This window comes from Phoca vitulina, unplaced genomic scaffold (genome assembly GCF_004348235.1).
Source record: "Phoca vitulina isolate PV1807 unplaced genomic scaffold, GSC_HSeal_1.0 scaffold14, whole genome shotgun sequence".
Lineage (NCBI taxonomy): Eukaryota > Metazoa > Chordata > Mammalia > Carnivora > Phocidae > Phoca > Phoca vitulina.
In genome coordinates, this window is record NW_022589717.1 from 26,440,191 (window position 1) to 26,463,550 (window position 23,360).

At 34.4% G+C, this 23,360-nt stretch overlaps 1 protein-coding gene across 6 annotated transcripts in view; it reads right to left on the bottom strand.

Moving 5' to 3' along the window:
* The window catches only part of LRBA (LPS responsive beige-like anchor protein), a 758,742-nt gene that overhangs the window by 293,612 nt on the left and 441,770 nt on the right, over positions 1 to 23,360 (bottom strand). For all 6 annotated transcript variants that reach the window (XM_032412965.1, XM_032412964.1, XM_032412967.1 and 3 more), the window contains one exon: positions 3,815 to 3,939. In XM_032412965.1, the coding sequence (XP_032268856.1) occupies positions 3,815 to 3,939 (125 nt within the window). The remainder of the gene's footprint in view (positions 1 to 3,814; positions 3,940 to 23,360) is intronic.

Here is a 23,360-nt window from a genome sequence, read left to right on the forward strand (position 1 = left end):
CAAGTCAAGGCAATTTACTCTAGAAATATTGGTGAAACTACAAAAGATGATTAGGAGATTAAGAAAAGCCAAGTTCATCTCCTAATGAGTTTTAGTTACAGAACCTAATATATGTTGATCCTAAAAAGGAAGCCACAGTATCTGGCATTATTGAAGTTATGAAAGAATGGCATGATTTAGGATCTTTATATGATCTGTCATCCCAAGAAAACCAGATGAGTTACTTGTATCATTCCATACAATTACAAGATACTTCTTAAACTATGTTAAATTCTTCTCATATATTTCCATTAGCATGCACATTCTCTACAAAATGAAAATGTCTTGAATTCAATAGGATTCTACTGCTAAATTGTTTTATTATTTGAATTAAAACCAATCTTTCCACCATTTAAAACATTTTTTACGTGGCTTTAATTTAAATGTAAAGTTCCCATTATATTTAACAATGAATTTTAGAAGACAGTATAGCACTACAATAAGAAAATCTGATTAGTCATCAGTTAACCTAGGCTTTAGTCCTGTATGTACCAAGAATTATGTGGCTTTTTGTTTCCTCAGTTTCCTTATTTATAAAGAATAAAGTTAGAATAGACTTTAGCTTTTGGTTCTTTCCAAATCTAAAATGCTCTGATAATAAATAACTGACAAACTGGGCCCTGTGCATTAGGAGAATGTTACAAATCATTACAACTAATTTCTAATAAATTTTAAACCATAAAATGCAAGAAAATGCCCTCAAGAGTCAAATACCCACCTCTGCTTGCTGCTAATTTCCATAAAGAATATTTGATAATAAGAGGAAGTATTAATTTTAATTTAAAAATATGACTCAGTTTCTGCAAAGTTAAAGAAATCTCCCATTACAAAATGACTTTTATAAATAACCACTTTGGAGGGTCTCTCTTTGAAAAATTACCTAAGGCCCTTTTCCCCAAGCAAGTTAATGTGAACTTGGGAAGGGCAATTAAATTGTCAGAATTAAAAAATTTGTTTTTAACTAGAAGGTAGCCAGAAGTAGAGTCATGGGGCTAGTATTGATCGCCGGAACAGAGAACATCACTCTTCAGGTATTTACTCTGCCACCTTTACACCAGAGGCTTTCCTTCAAATCAAATCAATCTATAAAAAAGATGGCTCTTACTACTAAAATACATAACTAATCTCCAACAGCATTTCTATTTAGATGTTTCCCTTTGATAACAATAATATAGTTCATGATGTTTTAAGATTCTGCATTAAACAATGTGAGTCCTTAGTTAAATCCATTATAAATGAAAGTGAGAAGTCCTAAAACAGTATAAAACTGACACAATACCCTCAGTAATATCTATTTTAATTATTCAAATTCAACCCTGAAGCATAGCATTTATCCATGCTAAATTCTGTAATTTCAATTGCTTCTTGATTACATTCACTGCTTTATTTTGCTAACTTGATTTTTAATGTTTATTTTCATTAGCTTCTTTATTGTTATTAAGTTAAGGCTAAAGAACAAGAATTTCATAATTAACACAAAATTAAAATTGAACATCAACTGTAAGATACTTTAATAAAACACTAAAGAATTAAGTTCTTGGCTAATAAATGAACTTAGTATTAATCAGGCTGACAGGAAATACTACCATTGTACAATCTATATGCTGAGTTTTAAAACTGTCTAATATTCATTATTTAAAATAAAAAATATATACAAAGTATATATATGTATCTTTTATCAAAAAATGTTATATTAAATATTACATATCTCCTTAATTGGCAGACCACTGAAGCATCTCCTACACACATTTGTTTTTAAAAAAATACATTTCAGATTTAAATTTGTTTTTAATCTTTCAGAGTATTTTAAATATTAATCGTTTTAAAATTCATGTGGAATATTGCCAAATAAGATGGAATTACATTAAATGCTTTATTTTACTTCTCTCAATTTAACAAATTAATATTATATTAACCTTTCAATTACTATTTAGAGTAATTTGAGTGAAATCTGCTTCCATACAGGATTAAAAAAGTCTTAAATGACAGTAAGCATTGCTAATAAATATTTTTTAGCCAGCTTTTTAGCATTAAAAAAAGTTGACATAATATTATTTTAAAAGATAAAGTTCAATAACACTAAAATCCAAATTTATTCATTATGAAAAATTCTGCTATTCCCCCAAATGGCTACATGTACTATTTTTGATAAAGATGGATTTTAATAAGCTCTGTATTAAATCCATAGCATAAATTTTAAATTCAGTTACTGATACTTCTTTCAAAATTAAGGATTAACAGATTGCCTATGTATAATTTTAAAAAACAAGTCCCCTCTCCAGGTATAAAAGGAAAAATTTTCATAAAAACATATTTATTGTCACTGATAGACTTCAGGCTTCACAACTCAATGTTAAATGACAGTTAAGAAGACAGAAAGATATTTATTACATTTTAAGTGTACATGGTATCGTCTGTTTGAAAAGTATAAAACTGCAAAATTAAGCTGATTTTTTTCATTGTAAGAGTCATTAGCCAAAAGAAAAAATAAAGGAAAGAAAAGGAAAAAATAAATATAACTCTGAAATCTATAGCACCACATAAAAAGCACATGAACCCTAAAAGCGAAAGTGGCCTAATTAATTCTACATCTTATTTCTCTCTCCCCACCTCCTGTAGTTGAAGATGTAGGGCCCTCAGACTATTATTGCTTTTAGATCACTTTGTTATTGACTATTCTCTGTATGATCATTTATTTTAAAGGACTGATGTCACATTTGGTGTTATATCTGATGACATATTGTGGACATTTTCTTCCAGAAATGGCTCTTTAAGGCTGAGTGCAAGAGGTTAAGCTGCCTGACTGAGGCCAAACCTAAAATCACAGACTTTTAATCTAAATTCTTAATATCCTTATTGAATGTAATTTTACATTTATTTTGTATACTCCATACTATCATTTAACCATAAACTGCTGCACGTTAAACCAATACCTTGAAAAAAGGGAATTAAAACTATTTATCTTATTAAAAAATAACCAATTTATATTTTATAAAATCAAAATTAATGTAGAGAGGAGCTTTCCCCTCCTTAATCAATGTATCTTAATTGGCTTTCACAAGTTATAAAATATTAAGTGAAATGCTATGATCAAAGAGAGTATATTATTAAATCCAAATTTTCTCCAATTTGCTCATCAGGCTTCTGTCTAATCTGAATCATAGTGATATGCATTATATCAAAAAAGGGAAAAATGTTTTGTTAAGCTCTGATAACAAGATGATGCAAAACAGCAACATATGAAAATAATGTCTATTCTCTTTTTTCAGGAGCCATCTATCACAACCATCTACAAATCAAGGCTCAGAAAGTATCTAGGCACTTGGACATTTATTACCATCTCTCCCACTTCATAATATCATGCTAAAATTCCATAGTTGAGGGAAAACCATATACACACAAAAGAACCTAGAAACCTATTTGGTTTGTAAATGCTGTCTTTCTGATATTCATGGATTTAAGGCAGGCGTCCCGATTAATTTACTCAAAGCTGAATGTGTCACTTAAAAGTAGAAATATTTTATCCTCCAACTCTGAAACAAAGGGTCTATGTTAAGTAAGTTTTGCATGTGTAACATAATAAGTAAATACACTTGACACCATAATTTAATAGAACCCTACACTAACTATAAAATATTTAACTTCTCTTTCTGGGGTGAGTAACTATGAAATGTGGTGTGGACCATTTTACAGTGCCTCGTAATAATGAAGTTACGCTCTTCATTACCAAGTACTGTACCTACTGCTACTGGCAAGGAGTGGTTTATACACTGACCATGTTCCACGGCTGTTTTTAGTGTCGCTTCAGGATGTGTCGATCCTAGAGGGTTACGCACAAATCGTCGCCGGCGCCGCAAGTCATCTTCCCAGTAGTCAAGGCGCCAGAACTCACGAGGACGACTACAATGAAACAGAGAAGCCACATATGTTAGCAATTATCAAACAGCGTGGTAGCACTGAATTTCTGCATAAAGCTCTCCTTGTTTGCTCTGCCTTTTTTTTTTCCCTCCCCTTCCTCTTAATTCTCCCTCCACCTCACACTCCCCTTTTCTGCAATCTTTAACTTAGGTATGTCCTTGAAAATAACAATATCACCTTCCAGTCTAAGGAACTCCTTTTCCTTTTTCTTGGAAGGTGAAATGAGCACTAAATACATCATTTTAAAATGAATTGCTGACAGTGTGATCAGTTTCCCCACACTCTAGTGGCATGTGCTCTGATTTCAGCCTCATTTCAGCCTCAGCAGGGCACCTTTCTCTGTGGCTGCATTTATAAACCAGAATAGGGAAAAGGCTATTATAAATATGGTATAGCATTACCTATATTAATCAAAGTCTGTCCCCCTTCATTTTTCTTCCTAATTTGTGCCTTTTTGCACAAGGTCAGTAAATCATACCATGAATTCTTGGTCCAGAAAGTGTTAACTTTAATGAATATCTCAGTTACATGGTTATGTATGTGATAATAAAATATTACTCTGTTTAGATGTGCAGGAATTTAATTAAAATAATCTCTTAAAATATTCATTACATTTAGCCCCTGAGGCTTAGAACAACACAAGAAAATGCATTTCTTTTCCATTTACTATTTTTAAATAAACCATTCCTATAGAGTGAAATAGCAATCTATTTTCAAGCAAATCAGATTGGATTTCTGTTTTATGTAGTCTGTTTTTATATTTAATTAAAAACTACATGCTATATGATGTGCAATAATTGCTATATCAAAAGCATACTTTTGGAAATGTATTTTTTAAAGGGTTCGACTATATTTTCTCCAATTACGTAGATCTTTTATATGGCAATATATAAATGTCAACTTTCTCTCCTATTAACTAATCATAATCTAGCATGCTGGAAAATATTTTATAAGGAAAACACTAATATGAAGTTCTTTTAGTTACAGTAAAAAAAACCCCTGCAGAATACATTTATTCACTGAAGATACACAGCATGATAACTTGTAAGCTTAATTAATTAAATGAAAAAATTCATAATCAAAACTTCTGTAAGGAATAACTAATACAAAATAAAATCACACTTGTATTTCATGAGCTAATAAAATTGTACCTGTCAGCTTTGACATATTAGTCTTGACCAATTGACAGTCCCAAAATACCCATTTAAAAGTTACTCTTATTTTGATGTGTTAGAGATGCTACCTTTAAAATTTCAAAATAATTTATAAGTACTTTATTGATTAAAAATTATCTCAGATTAATAAAAGCATAGACAACTAACAGTACATTATTAAAAGGAGATATTTTTTAAAAAATAATAGAAATCCAATGGTCTTTTCTGAGAAAGCTGGGGACACAATGAGAACATCAAAAATTTCCTTTGTTGATTTTGATCATGCATAAAGAGGAGGAGATATAATGTAACCAAAATGGAATACAAAAAAAAGTGTAAGAATTGCAGTCCTCAAAAAGAAAAATTAAAAAGCTCTTTTAATTCTTCTTTCTTATTTTGCTGTGTATATTTTAAGTGAAAACTATTACAATACCATTTAAAATAAGTAAGAAGCTCCTACAGAGTACACATAGAAGCAAAAGACAACAGTTGTTTGAACTCAATTAATAAAATTCTCCTTAGGTGAAAGGCAAAAAGACGGTACACAGATGGCTACGTGTATGGCTTTGATAGTCATGGAGCTTGGATAGGCACTTCATCATTCTGCCTACCTACACTTATCTGTTAAAATTATTATCAAATATCAGCCAGGATGCAGTCGTGAATCACAGGCTGCTCCTTGTCTTCAGGGGAATGATACAATGAGGGTCTATTCATCAGTGCGGCAATTGGCACAAGTAATTAGTTCCCTAGACTGAGATCTCCTACAAAGCCTATTTCAGTCAGCACCACAAACATATGACGATGTAAAGCTAATGAAAGCTGCTAAAATTTGTTAACCTTTTCTGCCATCAATCCTTCTAATATTCTATGCTTCAGTCTTATGCAAAGGTGGTAAATTATTAATTTGTCATTCATCCATCCTTCTGAATTTTGAGTCAAATTAAATAATGTCATTTTTCTTGATAACAATTAAAATTATAAGAGATGTTAAGCTGCTATTATAAAATTATTACTAAATTAGGTAACAATACATTCTAGTATAATGCATGAGGGTGAAGTCAAATCCAACAGCTATTAAAGCATGTGAGCAATATTTTTCGTCATAGCATAGAAAAAACAGAGGAATTATAAAATCATTCACAAATTAACAAGTAACCCAAAGACAATATGTATAAGAGTAATAACCAAAATTAGGAGGAAATAGAACTATGATATTTATTTTTGTGCTCTTTGATACTAACAAAAAATAATCACAATAGTAGCCTTTGGCTAAAACAAAAGCACCAATATAACAGGAACTGAGAATTTGCTCATACAAAAGAAAAATTTTTAAGATAAGTTTCATCTTCAAATATAAATGTAGTACCAAAAATTTAAAAATACTTAGATACAGTCCAAAAAAAATAAAAAACTTTTACCTCAGCATAATGTTTACAATATCCTGAAGCTATATCTCAGACTATCTTTCTCAATACAAGTAGTTTAACTCCTGTTAACAACAATTTAAAATAATCTGAAGACAAAGCAAAAATCACTTATTTCAGAGCACAGATCTAGAATGTATTACAAAAATCTTCTAGAGAGCCCACAACTTGCCGTACGTTTTCTCGAGAGTCTCTCCATTATAAAGCACTGCTCTCCAGTGATACAGGATACAAACCCTCAAGGAACTTACTCAAAATGGAATAGCTATTAGCCTCATTTGGAAAAAAATAGCATTTATCATCCAATTTCTGATGCTGAGAGTAATACATATTCTTTGGGGAAAAAAGTCATACTCATTTTTTTCAGATAAGGGTAATTACTAGCATGTTTAAAGTCATTTACATAGAAACAGACCTGGGCCTAAAAATCCAATGTTTTATCCCCCAATCCTGCTCCCTCCAATAACATACACTCTTAGTATTAAATTTTATCACTGAAAAAATGAGGCATGCTTTGTCATTCTAGAACAGTATTGGGGGTGGCTCAGTCATTAGGCGTCTGCCTTCGGCTCAGGTCATGATCCCAGGGTCCTGGGATCGAGCCCCACATTGGGCTCCTTGCTCAGCGGGAAGCCTGCTTCTCCCTCTCCCGCTCCCCCTGCTTGTGTTCCCTCTCTCACTGTGTCTCTCTCTGTCAAATAAGTAAATAAAATCTTAAAAAAAAAAAAAAAAAAAGAACAGTATTGGAAAGGGGAATGTGTAGGTTTCAATCACCAACTTACTGTAAGTTTTGATCTTTCACATGAGGATTTCACTGTCATTTAAGAAATACTTCTACCCCTCACTAAAAGCCCCTTGTAGGGGAAAAGAGGATAAGAAATTGGCAAATTGGCATAATCGAGCCAACTGTCTTCCCATGACATTATGAATTAATTAAGTTGTATATTTTTGGGGTTATCACCAATGGTATGGACAGAAAAATTTTAAAAACTTGGAAGTATTCAGAAACCAACTGTTGATCAAATACAAGCATGGGTAAGATAAGAAATTACTTACTCTGAGAATTTAGAAATATATATATCTGGATCACTATATAGCTTTAAATATCTGTACCTATCTAAAAAATGATATTATTATGTGATACCACATTCACAAACTTAACCTATATCCATTTCCACTAATAATGAAAACTAAGATCCCAAAAAGTATTCAAGTTAAGGATGTGAGCCTAGGCCACATAACATCTGGAAATAAAGACTTCTCTATAAAAGGTGCTGTAGTTAGGTCCCCTATTAGTACACTCTCCAAGTACTAAAATTTTTAATAGAAATACATGTCTTTGAAAAGTTGTGGATGACACTAAAATTAAATGCTCTAACTTTTCTTTCTAATGATTTTCTGCAATTCTTTGACCTAATTTCAAAGCCTGAGATTAAAATTATAATAAAAGTATAACTGTCTTTTTCTAATTATAAGCATAAGTCATCTAATTGTCTTTATACTTTTTCAAAAAAACCTACACACTTATGTGTTTATATACACATACCTTTAACATATCATTAAAATCTACATAATAGAATATAAAACAATGTCATTTTAATATACAGAATATATATTTTCTGTTCTACAAGAGTAGAATCAAATAGATTGTTAAAATATATCTTAGAGGGAAATATAACTCAAGCATTAATAGATAGTCTATTAATTCCCTTTCTGAGCTCCAATGTTGTTAGTGATTTGACCAAGTAAAACAAATGAACAAGTATTACCCAAATGACAATCAGGTGGAAAAGGCAGAAGTAAAAGAAAGAATCAATCAATAACTAAGGTATGATCCACTTTCTTCCTCCAATAGTTAAATGGCTCAACTATAAATAATCTATTATTTTTCACATGTAAATTTTAAGACTTTATAAAGTTCAGGGTTTTTTTGAAAAGTATAACAAGTCAATGAGCCAATTAACAATGTATAAATGGACGAATACTGAAATAGAATCCTAAAATATTTTCTAGTAACAATGACTGACTCTACCTTGAGCCAGCTGCCAGGAATACAAGGATTATTAAGATATTGTCCTGGCCTCATGGGGAAGACAGAAGTGAAAATAAATAATGAGAATTCAAAAAACTGTGTGTAATAGAGCAGAGCTCTATTAAATGGCTATTAAAATGCACAACTCCAGGGGGCAGTGTTCACATCAAAATTTGTATAAAAGGCACTCCTGGATTTGTGCAATGCCAATTTTGGTTTTCTATATGAACACCCTTGAGAATGACAGGGTGCTATGAGAACACCTCATCTTTTTCCCTTTCCATACAATGCTCAGGCTCCTTTCTTTCTCTCCCAGAGTTAAATCTAATCTTGGGGAAAGGGAACAGAATAAGGCCCTTCAGACGCTATCAGTAGCAGAAATGGTGTTCAGGACTAAGTATGTTGTCAAAAAGTCAAAAAACAGGCAAAATTCAATACACAGAATAAAATAATCAAGGGAAAAAGGGAAACGTTAACATTTACTTCCCTGAAGTCATTAAGTTCATATAGCTTTATTAAAGTAGATTTTTTTTACATTACTCTATTAAAATTGATTATATTAATTACTAAAATCAGTGATAGCTACATATATATTCCAATTATTCCATAACTTAAAGGTACTAACACTTATTCAAATTTAGTCAGATATATGTATGTCTGCAATCTCACTGTTGTGTCATTTTAATGTAACTTGGACCTCCATCAATAAAAGAATGCTAGTTTCAAAAAGAAAAACTGTCATAATGCAATTATATTAGAAAAATTTCCCATTTTCCATCTTACCCACTTCCTTGTGACAATACCTGATAAATCTTGGATAGCCATAACAAAAGTCAGCAATAAATTCTTCTGGCTAACGAAAAGTTCTAAATCCTAGACAATTTTAGTACTTCATATCTTGTTCTAAAATTTTTATAGTACCTGTTTCTTAAATTCCTGTATCTGGCTCACTTTCATTTCTATATTTTTAGATTAAAAATTCATACTAGATATTAGCTACAACTTAAACAAATGGTAACCTCTAAAAAGAAGTAAACATTTTCAGTGTACTGTCAGCTAGAAGATAAAAGTGCTTAAGTTCTAGAAGGGTTTCACTTTCTGCATAAATCTTGATGAAATAACGTTCAGATCCTATAGGGCATCACATAATATAAAAGAATGCTTTATCTCACAAGCTGAAATCTACTGTGCCTTCATGCAGATAGATAGAAAGAATATTAACTAAAACCAAGAACCAACTATAAATCAAATGGAGGTGATCTATGCACTGTGCTGTCTTAATAAAAAGGGAGAAAAAAAAAAACAACAAAACCCTTCAACTACCTGGATCCAAAAGGAGACATCTCCTAAAGCAGAATTATTTCTTTATTGAAGCCTGATACAGAGATTCGATATTATATAGCGTCACTAGAGAATTGCATACACTACTTAATTATGTAAATTATATTTTATATAGTTATGAATTTCTGCATGGTACTATTCAATGTATTTCTCTGTTAGCTTTTAGAGACATTTAGACACTCATCTTCAACTAGTTATTATTCAGCATAATTTACAAAAATATAATTTTGCAATAAGGTCAATTCTTTAAGAAATAATCACATACTTTTCCTGGCTGCTGTTAGCCTGTTAGTCATTTCTTTATTCACTTAGCATTTTTACTAGGAAATAAGCAAAGTTATAAGAAAATAAAAATCTAGGGTTATTGCACTACCAATTAAAACTCTAACAAAAGACAAATGAAAAAAACATTTTAAATAAATGATGTTGAATACTAGAAGCCCTAAAACTCACCTCTGTAGCCACACTATTTAAACAATTCTGATTTATTTTCCCCAAAAATCTGATTTAAAAAAAAGTAATTCACCAAGTATCTATTTAGTGCCAACTATGTACCACTCTTGGTACATCCATATGAATATGCTTTTATAATTTTTTATGTTATAATCAGGACAAGAAAATCATCACATATCAAAAATAATACAACTTTAAAACAGACAGCATTTACTGCATTTGGCTACTCTGTACTAGCCATCATGCTTTTATAGACATTATCACCAAGCCTCACAGCAACCTGCCAAAATATTGTTATTTTCATTTTAAAGATGAAGAAACAAAGCCTTACCCATCAGTAATAACTATGAACTTCAAAGCCAATGAGCTTTTCACATGACATTTCCTCTAGAAATCCACTGGATACTACTTAGCTATGATCAAAGTACTAATTAACCCTGCCTGAGAGGATTGAGGATTTCATTAAGGTTTTTTTTTTTTTTTTAATTTTTTTATTGTTATGTTAATCCCCATACATTACATCATTAGTTTTAGATACAGTGTTCCATGATTCATTGTTTGTGCATAACACCCAGTGCTCCATGCAGAACGTGCCCTCCTCAATACCCATCACCAGGCTAACCCATCCTCCCAACCCCCTCCCCTCTAGAACCCTCAGTTTGTTTTTCAGAGTCCATCGTCTCTCATGGTTCTTCTCCCCCTCCGATTTCCCCCCCTTCATTCTTCCCCTCCTGCTACATTCTTCTTCTTTTTTTCTTTCTTAACATATATTGCATTATTTGTTTCAGAGGTACAGATCTGAGATTCAACAGTCTTGCACAATTCACAGCGCTTACCAGAACACATACCCTCCCCAGTGTCCATCACCCAGTCACCCCATTTCATTAAGGTTTTAATGAGGATCTATTTTGTAAGTTCCATGAGGACAAGGGTTTGTGTCTATCTAATTCACTGGCCAAGCACAGTAACTGGAACAAAGCAGGCACTTAATAAATAACCAATTAAAGAACAAGCTGACTTTTTAAAAGAAATTTAAATGATAAACGGGAGTCTGCTGTGCAAAACGGAAAAGGCACTCTAAGCAGAAGAAAGAGCGTGGACAATGGCATAAAGACATAAAAAGGCACCTTTATCTTAGGACCTTTGGGTAGCAAAGATCATTTCAAGGCAGCCTCAGAGTGGCAAAAAGCTAAGGTAGGAAACACAGGTTTAGAACCAGATTTCAAAAGACCTTGTATAATTAACTGAAGTAGTTCTCTTTACATCTTAGTCGACAACCAAGTTTTTCTCAAAAGAAGACTAATATGATCAGCCTTATATGTTACATGGCAACAACATAAAAAAAGGCAGTAGGGATGGAACCTAAAGCTACTATTCAAGAAACCTATTTGAGGGGCACCTGGGTGGCTCAGTCATTAAGCGTCTGCCTTCAGCTCAGGGCATGACCCCAGGGTCCTGGGATCAAGCCCCGCATCGGGCTCCCTGCTCAGTGGGGAGCCTGCCTCTCCCTCTCCCACTCCCCCCTGCTTGTGTTCCCTCTTTCGCTGTGTCTCTCTCTGTCAAATAAATAAATAAAAATCTTTAAAAAAAAAAAAAAAGAAACCTATCTGAAGTGGAATAGATAAGATTTGGTGAGACATTCAATATGGAAGGTGAGGAAAAAGGAGATGAGAACAAAACTGAGGTTTGTGACAAAGGGGCAGGGAGGGGATAAAGATGCTATTTAACTGAAATGACAGCAGGTTAAGTAGGTGTGGTTGGGAGAATAATCATGTCCTGGACACCTAATAACGTCTGGGCAGCTACATCTAATAAGTAATCACTGTAACTTGGGAACTGAAAAAAGCAGCCTGGGCTAGAGATATGAAATTGGGAGATTGATCAGTGTTGGGAGTTGAGGAATTTATATATTCATCTAACAAAAACTTACTATTGTAAGTGAGTTATGTGCTAGATCCAGAGAAAACTATATTGAAAGGACAGGAGAAGAGTTAAAATGAAATCTGGGAAATTCCAAAACTTAAAACATTGCAGAACAGGAAAGCATCACTGAAACAGAAAATGTTCCTTACAATCAGTAAGATAATAAGGGAACCAAAATAGAATGGTGCCAAAAAAGACAAAGAAGCCAAGTCTCTTCAAAGCATCGAGTGGGCAGCAATACTGAATTCTACATAAAAATGTTTAGAAGGGCTGGGCACCTGGCTGGCTCAGTTGGTGGATGTGACTCTTGATTTCTCGGTTGGGTGTTTGGGCCCCACAGTGACTGCTGAGGTTACTTAAAAATAAAATCTTAAAAAAGTTTAGAAGGATGAAGAATGAAGGAAAGCTTTTATGCACTTTAAGATATATAATTTATATGTTATAAAGTTCACCTGTTTAAAATGTAAAATTTAATAGTTTTAGTATACCTACAGAGTTGTGCAGCTGTCACCATAATCTAATTTTAGAATACGTTTATTTTCCCCCAAAGAAATCCCATACCCCATACAAGTTATTTCCCATTTTCCCTTCCTTGAGAATGGACATGTAGAGGATCTCACAGTATGCCGGGCAGAAGGTAGGTGAATGTGTTTGCTCTGGCTTGGATCTTCTTAAGTCCAGACCAATTTTAAAATAAAACAAATTGTGATTGGTAAAAGCATTTTTATTCATACTGGAATTTTTTGGAGAGCCTAAGGGCTATGAGAATACATAATTTTTAAAAAACATTTCCAGGGGCACCTGGGTGGCTCAGTAGTTAAGCGCCTGCCTTCAGCTCAGGTCATGATCCCAGGGTCCTGGGATCAAGCCCCGCATCAAGCCCCGCACTGGGCTCTCCGCTTAGCAGGAAGCCTGCTTCTCCCTCTCCCACTCCCTCTGCTTGTGTGCCCTCTCTCACTGTGTCTCTGTCAAATAAATAAATAAAATCTTAAAAAAAACAAAAACATTTCCAGTATCTCTAAAGTACCAAAGAACTGAGTTTACATTTTTTTTTTTAAGATTTTTTTTTTTATATATTTGAGAGACAGAGCACAAGCAGGGGGAGGAAGACAGGGAGAGGGAGACAGACAAGCAGACTCCTTGCTGAGTGGGCAGCCTGACACAGGACTCCATCTCAGGACCCCGTGATCATGACCTGAGCTGAAACCAAGAGTTAGACACTCAACCGACTGAGCCACCCAGGCGCCCCAGAACTGAGTTTACCTTTTAAGAGAGACTCATTAAAATCAAATGTATAATTAATTCATACTGTAAGATATATAATAGCTAAAGTTTTGGGGCAATATATATTAAAGACCAATAATCTTTACAATTTCTGGATAGGATATAAAAATATTTTGGCCTCATTTACTGTAAAAGACTTAAAATTAATCACCCTAGCTCTACCATATACCAGATCCATGACCTTTACATAAGTCACTTACATCTTTGGGCTTCTATTGCCTTACCTAAAATAATTGTAACTTGTTTAGCCCACCCTACAGGGCCATAGTGAGGAATCAAATGAAATGGGAGTATGTGAAATTGCTTCAACAACAGTAAAATGCTATGTAAATGTAAGGTATTATTTTTAGTTAATAATGAATTTAAGTGTGGCTACGTTTACCTGCCATTACTTTGATAAAAGCATGTGCTTACAGTTGTATTACCAGTGACTTCAAACATGATTTAAAAATAAAAACCTAAGAAAGCCCTGATTAAAATGCCCTTAAACAACCCCTGATAATAATTAGCTCCAAGTCCCTGGCAATGATTAACTTTCTTTCTTTAAAGATTTCCCCATGTGAGACATTTTATATAAATGGAATCATACAATATGTAGAATTTTATGATTGGCTTCTAATGTTTTTGAGGTTCATCCATGTTGTAGCAGGTAACAGTACCTCATTCACTGTGCATTTTGTTTGTCCATTTATCAGTAAATGGATATTTGAATTTTTTCCATTTGGGAGGGGGAAATCTTGGATTTTACAACTAGAAAACTTAAGTACTCACTTGGTTACCTATCTAGCATTCACTTCTCTCCCCTTTCCTCTTTCCTAAGAAGTGCAATTTTCCTAATTATTTTTTCCTAACAATTACAATTTTGACAGATATCACTTCTTAAATGGTCAGATGACTTACAGAAAGCTTACTTTAAGCCAATTATGACAATCCTGTCATTCTGGCCAGTGATTGGTTGCAGAATCTAGCTTTAAACCAATCCTTGCATAACATTTTTGCCTGGCAATCATTTTTCACCAATCTGAAAAGAAAAACTTTTATTCAGTGGTTGAGACAGTAGTTCTTCCTTTTTCCTGATGGGCTGAAACAAGGAAATGTTAGACCCAGTTGCCAGGAGTTATAACACAACCAGGAAGAAGACAGAGTGGGGTAAAAGTTTACACACCCGGAACTGCAAAAAAATGGAGCTGAAAACCTGCCCCCAAGACTTTGCACACCTACACTTCTTATAATAAAAGATAATATACTTCTTCACAAGTTACTGAAATGAAGAATTTCACTTCATTTAGAGCCAGGTTTTTTATTACGTGCCTTTGAAACCATCTAACAGATACAAGGATTATTGGTGATGCCATTAGCAATCTGAATACAGTTGTGAAAGGAAAACTAGATAATAATAAACACATGTTTTGGTGGAGATAGTTAATACTTTGAAAAAATTTTTTTGACAATGAAAGGAATTAGGGAAATAGGGTGGTAGTTTAAAGAGGGTAAAGAATATATGTAAGCATGTTTGCAGAGGGAAAAGACTAAGTTCAAAAAAAAAACCAAACAAACAGAAGACTGAAGATGACATGTGGGAGAAGGGCAGGCACAGCACTGTAGAGAGACAGAAGATGCATGATCCTGTAAAGAAAGTGTAATTACCCTGGAAGTGAAAAAAGTCACCTCCTTCTCATTGGCAAGATGGAAGGATGTAAAGCTCTGTACATTCACGAGTTTAGGGTTTAAAAGAAGAAAAACTGAAGATCTGATTTTGGACTGATTATTTCTATTTTCTATACTCAATAGTAAGCTTGTGACAGAAGAATAGAATAAAGGGGTAAAAATTAGAAGAGTTGCCTTGGGGAATATGAAAGAAAGCTGACTAAAAGCAAGTTTAAGGATGGCTAAGTAGTTATGAAGTTCTAGCAGAGATTGGAAACCATTCATCTAGAGTGGCACTAATCTGTACAACTGTGATTTTTGCCCCCCAGCTATACTCAGCATAAGAACAAGACTAAAAAGAGCAGCTAGCAAAACTCACTCAAGATTTAGGACTGATTTGGCTGGCAGGCCAAAATAGGGAAGGTTAAGGAAAATGAGTAGGCTAGTGAGGATGTCTGGGTTGGGTAAGAATGATAAACCTGTGATCCTTCTGGACTTCAATAAACTAATACAGGATTTATTAGACATTGATTCATTGAGAAACCAAATTTACCCTGCTTTCCACATCACTAATATTGACAATAATTTGGTTTCCCAATGAATTAATCAATGTATCTGTTTAATTAATGTATCTAGCCCCTTTACTTAATATTATGAGTTTCCAACTTGTACTAAAACATGTCTAGAAGAATGGAAGCTTATACTATATTTGAAGACTGTCTTCAGTCTACGATCTATAGGGTCACTCTAGTAAATAGTCACAGGGCTGGACAATGTGCATGCAGAGAACAATCTGAAGTCTCAGAAAGACAGGACCTCTTTCTTTTGAGAAGTAGGTTACACTGTGCTCCTGGAAAAGAGATGGGAACTAAAAATTACTGATTGCCCACAGTATATCAGACACTCTGGTAAGAATTTTACATGTGGTTTCATTTAATTCTCAAAACAACCCTTTAAGTTAGGAATATAATCCCAATTTAACAAGTTAAATCCCAATTTTGCTACTAAGAAACAGAGCTAGACCTCACACCTGTAACTTTCCATTACCAAAAAACTCCTAGCAATGCTACTTCCATGCTGCTGTGGAGGAGATTTTCATATTAGGCTCATTAATAGATTCATTATGACAAATTATTATAAAGTTTAAATACCTCTTTTACAAAATGACAGATTGGAATGGGACCAAAAACTTTTTTTAAATTATATGAAAAACTATATATTGCAATAAAGAACAATTAGAAAACATACATTTTTCCAGCATTAGCATCACCCAAAATTGAAGAGCACAGCTAATAGACTGGTGTGTGGGGGGTGGCAAGGGGTTATAAGGCTCTGTTGCTTTTTAACGGATAAGTAAAACTAAGGTAAATACTAAGTACTGTGTAGTGTAGGTCAGCATTTGAAAAGCTTTGGAACTATTAATATTCACTGAATGTTTCCAGTAGTTCCCACCACTTGCCCCAAATATGGAAGCACTACATGGTTTATAAGCATATACATGAAGGACTATCAGAGCCAAGAACCACTGCTTTGGCATTCAGTACATCCATTTCTCTCAACCTCAGGCCCCTATATCACATTTTTGTTGTTGTTGTTGTTGTTGTTAAGATAGTTTATATAAGTTATAGGTAGAGAGAGAAAAAAGCAAAGAAAAATCAGCCGCCCTAGTATGACGTTTTTATCTTTAAATAAATAATTTAAAGGCTTAAATGCAGCAGCAAACCACCATAATCCAATACTTCCTGCCTTTAATCCAAAACTCTTAGGAAAATACTGGTGAAAGCAAATAACTGATTTTAACTAGCATAAAAAAATATTATATACTTGCTTTGCAAGTGAGATAAATTAGTGAAAAGTATGTGCTCCTCATCCACAGGGACAAAAGGGCTTATTATGTTACACTTCCAGGTTTTTAAGACAGTTGGAAGCCACTTCTTTCAATGGTTGCTGTCATTTCCTAGAAACTTTGTAGTACTTTCAATTTTGAAGCAATTATTCACATTCTGAAGTGATTTATTTTCCTCTCTTTACTACATTTCAATTTGTCTGGCTCTGAATGACCAGCACTGTTTTGGCTTAATTATATTCATTTACAAATATGTTTTAAGTGCCCACTACTATTTGAAAAGGTTGAGGTGCTGTAACAGAGACTCATATAAGGAAAACAGTCTGTAATCTCAAGGCACTTACAATCTAATAAATGGGATAAAATAAGCAAACAATGAATTATATGGCATTAAGATCCATGCCATAAGAAAAGTAAAAATCCAGAGCTTTGGAAATTGAAAAAAAGGAGTAAGTGATCACATATGTTTTAAAGAGATCAGGAAATGCTTTAAGGAGCAAGAGATTTTTGAGAAAGATCCATAAGAAGGGGTCAAGTTTCAACTGATATACAAGGAAGAAGATGGCATTGTAGGCTTTTCAGCAAAAGCATAGAGGTCAGAAAATTGGAAGCAGTCCTTTTGGTTGGCCCCAGCAGAAAATGAGGTATGAAAGAATTGTTGGGGCCTGGCCATAACATAAAAGACAGGGATGAAAAACTAATGCGTTTATATTTCACGCATTCACTCACTCATTTAATCAACAAACACTTATTGAATATCAATGATGCATAAGGACCTGTACCAGGCAATGGAGATTTACAGAGTTAGTGGATGATAAAGTTATTATTCTCAAGGACCTCACAGTACAATGGAAGAAACAGATATATGAAGAGACAATTATATACAAAACATTCCTTGGGAACAAAGTGGAAGGGCATTATCCTGGAAGGCAGTAACACACAAATTGAGTCAAAGAGTTAACAGATGTTTACCAGGAGAATAAGGAAAGGAAAAGCATTCTTTCTGAGAGAATAGCATTCGCAAAGCCAAAGAAGAAACAACTGGGTATGTGCTAAACTGAGATGTTTCTAGAATTTTCGGGCAGTACAGGCAACAAGGGGCCAAAGAAGCAGCTACAGAAATAGGAAGGGGCCAGATCACAGAGAATCATCTGAGGAGTCCAATTCCTGTTTAAAAGCCTATGCATGACTTTTTTCAGGACTGACCACAGTTAGTTACAAAGGCCTTACCTGTCAGGCATCATGGGGAAAGCTGCCCTCCATCAGCCCCAAACTAGACTTGGTATATAGCCAATGCACTCCAGTCTCTGAAGGGAGTTGTACTCAAGGACTCAGGTCCCACTGGCCAGTCATATTCTTAGCATAATTGCATTCCTAGCCCTTCCACCCCTTTATCCCAAAGTTTCTTCATCTGAAGCCTTGGGCAGAGGCCCTCTTCAGGCGCTCTGCCCAGGTCTTCTTACCAGACGAAGAAAGGGAAACCTTGAAGACACTTTGCCCCACTCTCACTCAGTCTACTCTGAGCCCTTCCCCTTTTCCTTCTTCTAACCTCATGGTCCATAAACTGCTGTAGCCTTTTGTTCAGGGTTTCCTCAACAGTGAGATGACCCTAACATTTATACTGATCTATGCTGATCCATACTGATTCACCTGACCTTCCATCAGTGCAACATTTCATGGCGGGAAAATGGAACAGGGGAGTCCTGCAGTTTTAGACTCTTGTTTATGCCACCAGAGTAAGTTATTAAAGCCTTACTCTTTCATTTTTGGTTTGTGGCTTTAATCAGCTACTCTGATCCTTGGTAGCTCAGCTCTCTCATAGCTCAGCTGAGCTCCTGACATCATCCATGTCATGCTGAAGAGTTGGGTTTTGTCTTGTAGCAATGGGGAGATACTGAAGAGTTTTAAGTATTATGACTGCAGAACATTAACTCTAGGAAATATACAAAAATTAGATTAGAAGAAATATCAGAAATGAGAACACAAGTAAGGAAGTGATTGGAATAATTTAAGCAAGATAAGGGTTTTCAACATTAATTTTTAAATTTTCTATTTTTCTGATTTATCCCATTAATGTGTTATTGAAATGTGCTAAATTTCTCTGTGATACAAGGTAGGCAACAAATAAGTAAGGCATGAAAGTAAAGTTCAAGGACATAAGGCAATTTATTCAAAATAAAATGAGTTCTAAAGCATATGATATATAAAGCTGATTAAATGTTACATGCAGTAAAACCGGCCTAAAACTAAGGTAGAGATCAAAGTCCTGAAGCTAAGTAAAGATGGCAAGAGAACATAGAAATGGCTCAGTTAATACCCTATGACCCAGCAATTGCACTACTGGGTATTTACCCCAAAGATACAAATGTAGTGATCCGAAGGGGTACATACACCCCAATGTTTACAGCAGCAATGTCCACAATAGCCAAACTATGGAAAGAGCTAAGATGTCCATCAACAGATGAATGGATAAAGAAGATGTGGTATATATATACAATGGAATATCATGCAGCCATCAAAAAAAACCATGAAATCTTGCCATTGGCAACGATGTGGATGGAACTAGAGGGTATTACGTTAAGCGAAATAAGTCAATCAGAGAAAGACATGTATCATATGATCTCAATGATATGAGGAATTCTTAATCTCAGGAAACAAACTGAGGGTTGCTGGAGTGGTGCGGGGTGGGAGGGATGGGGTGGCTGGGTGATAGACATTGGGGAGGATATGTGCTATGGTGAGCACTGTGAATTGTGTAAAACTGATGAATCACAGACCTGTACCTCTGAAACAAATAATACATTATATGTTAAAAAAAAAAAAAAAAGTAGGAAGGGAAAAATGAAGGGGGGGGAATTATAGGGGGACACAAACCATGAGAGACTATGGACTCTGAGAAACAAACTGAGGGTTCTAGACGGGAGGAGGTTAGGGGGACGGGTTAGCCTGGTGATGGGTATTAAAGAGGGCATGTATTGAATGGAGCACTGGGTGTTATACGCAAACAATGAATCATGGAACACGACATCAAAAACTAATGATGTGTAATGTATGGTGATTAACATAAGATAGTAAAAAAAATTTAAAAAAAAAATGGCTCAGTAAATGCTACATCAACTCAGCCTAGAAATGACATACATGTCCTCTACCTACATATATTCCTTTGTCTTACCAAGTCACATGACTCCAAACAGGAAATGTGATCCCTGGTTGGGTAGCCATTTCCCAGCAACAGCTCTAATGGAAAGCCAGAATGAAACGATCATGATCAGCTACTATTTCTGCCACAGATAATAATAAATACCACAGAGAAAAATGAAACATGAAAGAGCAACAGAAAACATGACAGAGGGCATATGAGATCATTTAAAATAAGATGATTAGGGTAGGATTCTATGAGAAGGTAACACTTGAACAAAGACCTAAAGGAGGTGAAAGTTTCAGTTATGCAGATGTCTTGGAAAGAAAATTTTAGGCAAGGACAACAGTAAATCCAAAGGTCCACTTTGTGAGACCATGGAACTGCAAAGAGACCATTCTGGATGGATGAAGAGTTATAGTATAAGTAGAGACCAAAAAGTTACTAAGAGGATGAGAAGAACTTTTGAATATTTTAAGCAGAGAAGTAACATGCTCTGCCATGTTTTAACATGGTCACTCCGGCTGCCGCAAGAGCCTGGGTGTAGGTGGGAGAGTGATATTAGAACCCCGGAATCCAGTTTGTAGACCTTTGCAATAATCCAGAAGATGATGATGTCTGGAAACAAGTGGCAACAGTAGAAATGGTGAAAAGTCACTGCATTCTAGATATATTTTGAAGGTTGAGTCAAAAGAACATGCTGACAGATCGTACATGGGGTATGAAAGGAAAAGAGGCAATGATATTATTAGGATTTTGATCTCAGAAACTAGAGAAATAGAATCAGCATTAACAAAGATGAAAGAGAATGTGAGAAAAATAGCTTTTGATAAAAAAGGTCAGGAATTTGGTTTTAAACATGTTATGTTTAGGGTGCCTATTAGGAACCAATTTTCCTCTTCTACTTAGGCAAATGGCTAAGCCACATTTCCAATCTCCTTTGCAATTAAGCATAGGCATATGACTGAGCTCTAGTCAGTAAAATATGAGCAGAAATGATACAAGCCACTTCCAAATCTAGCCTATAAAACTTTTCGATACACAGTTGTCCATGCTCCTCCCACTGGCTTGATGCAGATGGCAATCTAAGAACTGAAGATAATGGAGCTGTAAGATGGAATAAATCACTTATCAGAAACATCTATTCTGTACTTGATATGAAAAAGAAATAAAGTTCTATTACGGTTAGCTACTGAATGAGATTTTAGGATTTATCTATTAAAGCAGCTTGTATTGCTACAAACAATACAAATATCCAAACAGAGATGTTGAGTAGACAATTAAATATAAGTGTGGAGTTCAAATGAAAGGACCTCACAGGATATATAATCTGGGAGTCAACAAAATATCTTGTTTATATAATATAAACAGATACAAACTGGGTAAGATCTTAAAGGAAGTGGGTAGACAGAGGGAAGAGAAAAGGAATACTCCAAAGACTAAAGCCTGAGTAACCCCAATAATAAAGAGGTTGACAAGATAAGGAGAAACTAGCAAGGAATTTTGAAGAGTGGCCACTGATAGAAAAATCAGACGAATACGGTTTCCGAGAAGCCAAATGGAAATATAATTCAAAGAGGAGGCAGTACTCAGACATATCAAAGGGTATCAATTAGTCAAGAAAGATGAAGATTGAGAACTGACTATGTGATTTGGCAATATAAATGTCACAGGTGACCTTGAAAATAACTGTTTCAGTAGAATGGTAAGAGAAAAGCCTCAGTTAGTTCAAGAGAGAATGAGAAGTGAAACTCACCAAAGAAACAAATCTTTCAAAGTTCTTCAAGCATAATAAAGAAGCCCATCTATATTCTATACTGGACACAGTATATTATAAACACTTGGGAGGAAAAACCCTGAATGCAAATAGTCCTAACAAATAACATTAAATAAAAGTCACAGAATTTTGCCATACAAAGAGATTCTACTAGATCTGGACACAACAGAATATCCGAGGTAAGAATAAGTTTAATTTAAAAAGACAAAAAGTGAAAATCAAAAAGATGTCTAAGAGTTCATTTATATTCGACTCATTAATCTGCAGAGGCAAGGATTCTAGTGTATTGTGAGGGCAAGTTTATTAATTAGGGCTTGTATTTCAAATATTGATACTCAGTATCAATATTCAACTTTGAATAGGAAGAGAAAGACTAAAAATTCATTAATGGGGGCTGAAATAGTCTAATAAGCAACATTATTGTATTAATTTCAGTAACTAAAATATGGACTGTCTCAAAAAAGAAACCCACAAAGAACCAAATAAATTTTAGTAATAAAACATTGAATCCTATATAATCACATTATTAATGTAAACTGAGGAGGCTATAAATGGAAAAGTAGAATAGTATACATTTAAAATGAAATACAAACAGTACTACCAAATCAGATAACTTAACGTTTGTGTCAGAGCTTTCATACATTCTAACTGGGGTGCACAGTAACCACACAGGCTACACATCCATTTTGTTTTAAAAGTTCTTTGCTATAGTCACTAAAGCTCATCTCTTAATCATATTAGAACACTATCACATTAAAATGCACTGCTGGAAGGTGCCCCACTGAGAATTTATTTATTTATTTATTTTTAAAGATTTTATTTATTTATTTGACAGAAAGAGACACAACGAGAGAGGGAACACAAGCAGGGGGAGTGGGAGAGGGAGAAGCAGGCTTCCCGCTGAGCAGGGAGCCCAATGCGGGGCTCGATCCCAGGACCCTGGGATCATGACTTGAGCCGAAGTCAGACGCTTAACGACTGAGCCACCCAGGCGCCCCGAGAATTTATATTCTTGCCTTTATACCCATATTATCAGCTTTTCAAATTATTGTAGTTAAAAGTTTACTTTTCATTATTCGATTTCATTCATTTGGTTTTAGGTGCTGGACTAAGGACAGATAGCATGGTAAAAAAAAGAAGCAAGCAAACTATTTTCATATCATTTACAATCTTGTCTGAATGACTATCTCAAAAGAGATCTTGTCACAGAAAAGAGTCAGTTTTAGTAAATGAGTATTGTGCAGGCTAACAAATATATAAATGAAAAACAGAAATTTTCCAAAGGGTTCAGGAGAGTCCCTTGATCCTGTTTGTACTAAGAGATAGGAAAATTAAGTTGTTTGAGTTGTGACTCTTCTCTTTCAACTCCCAATATTTGGT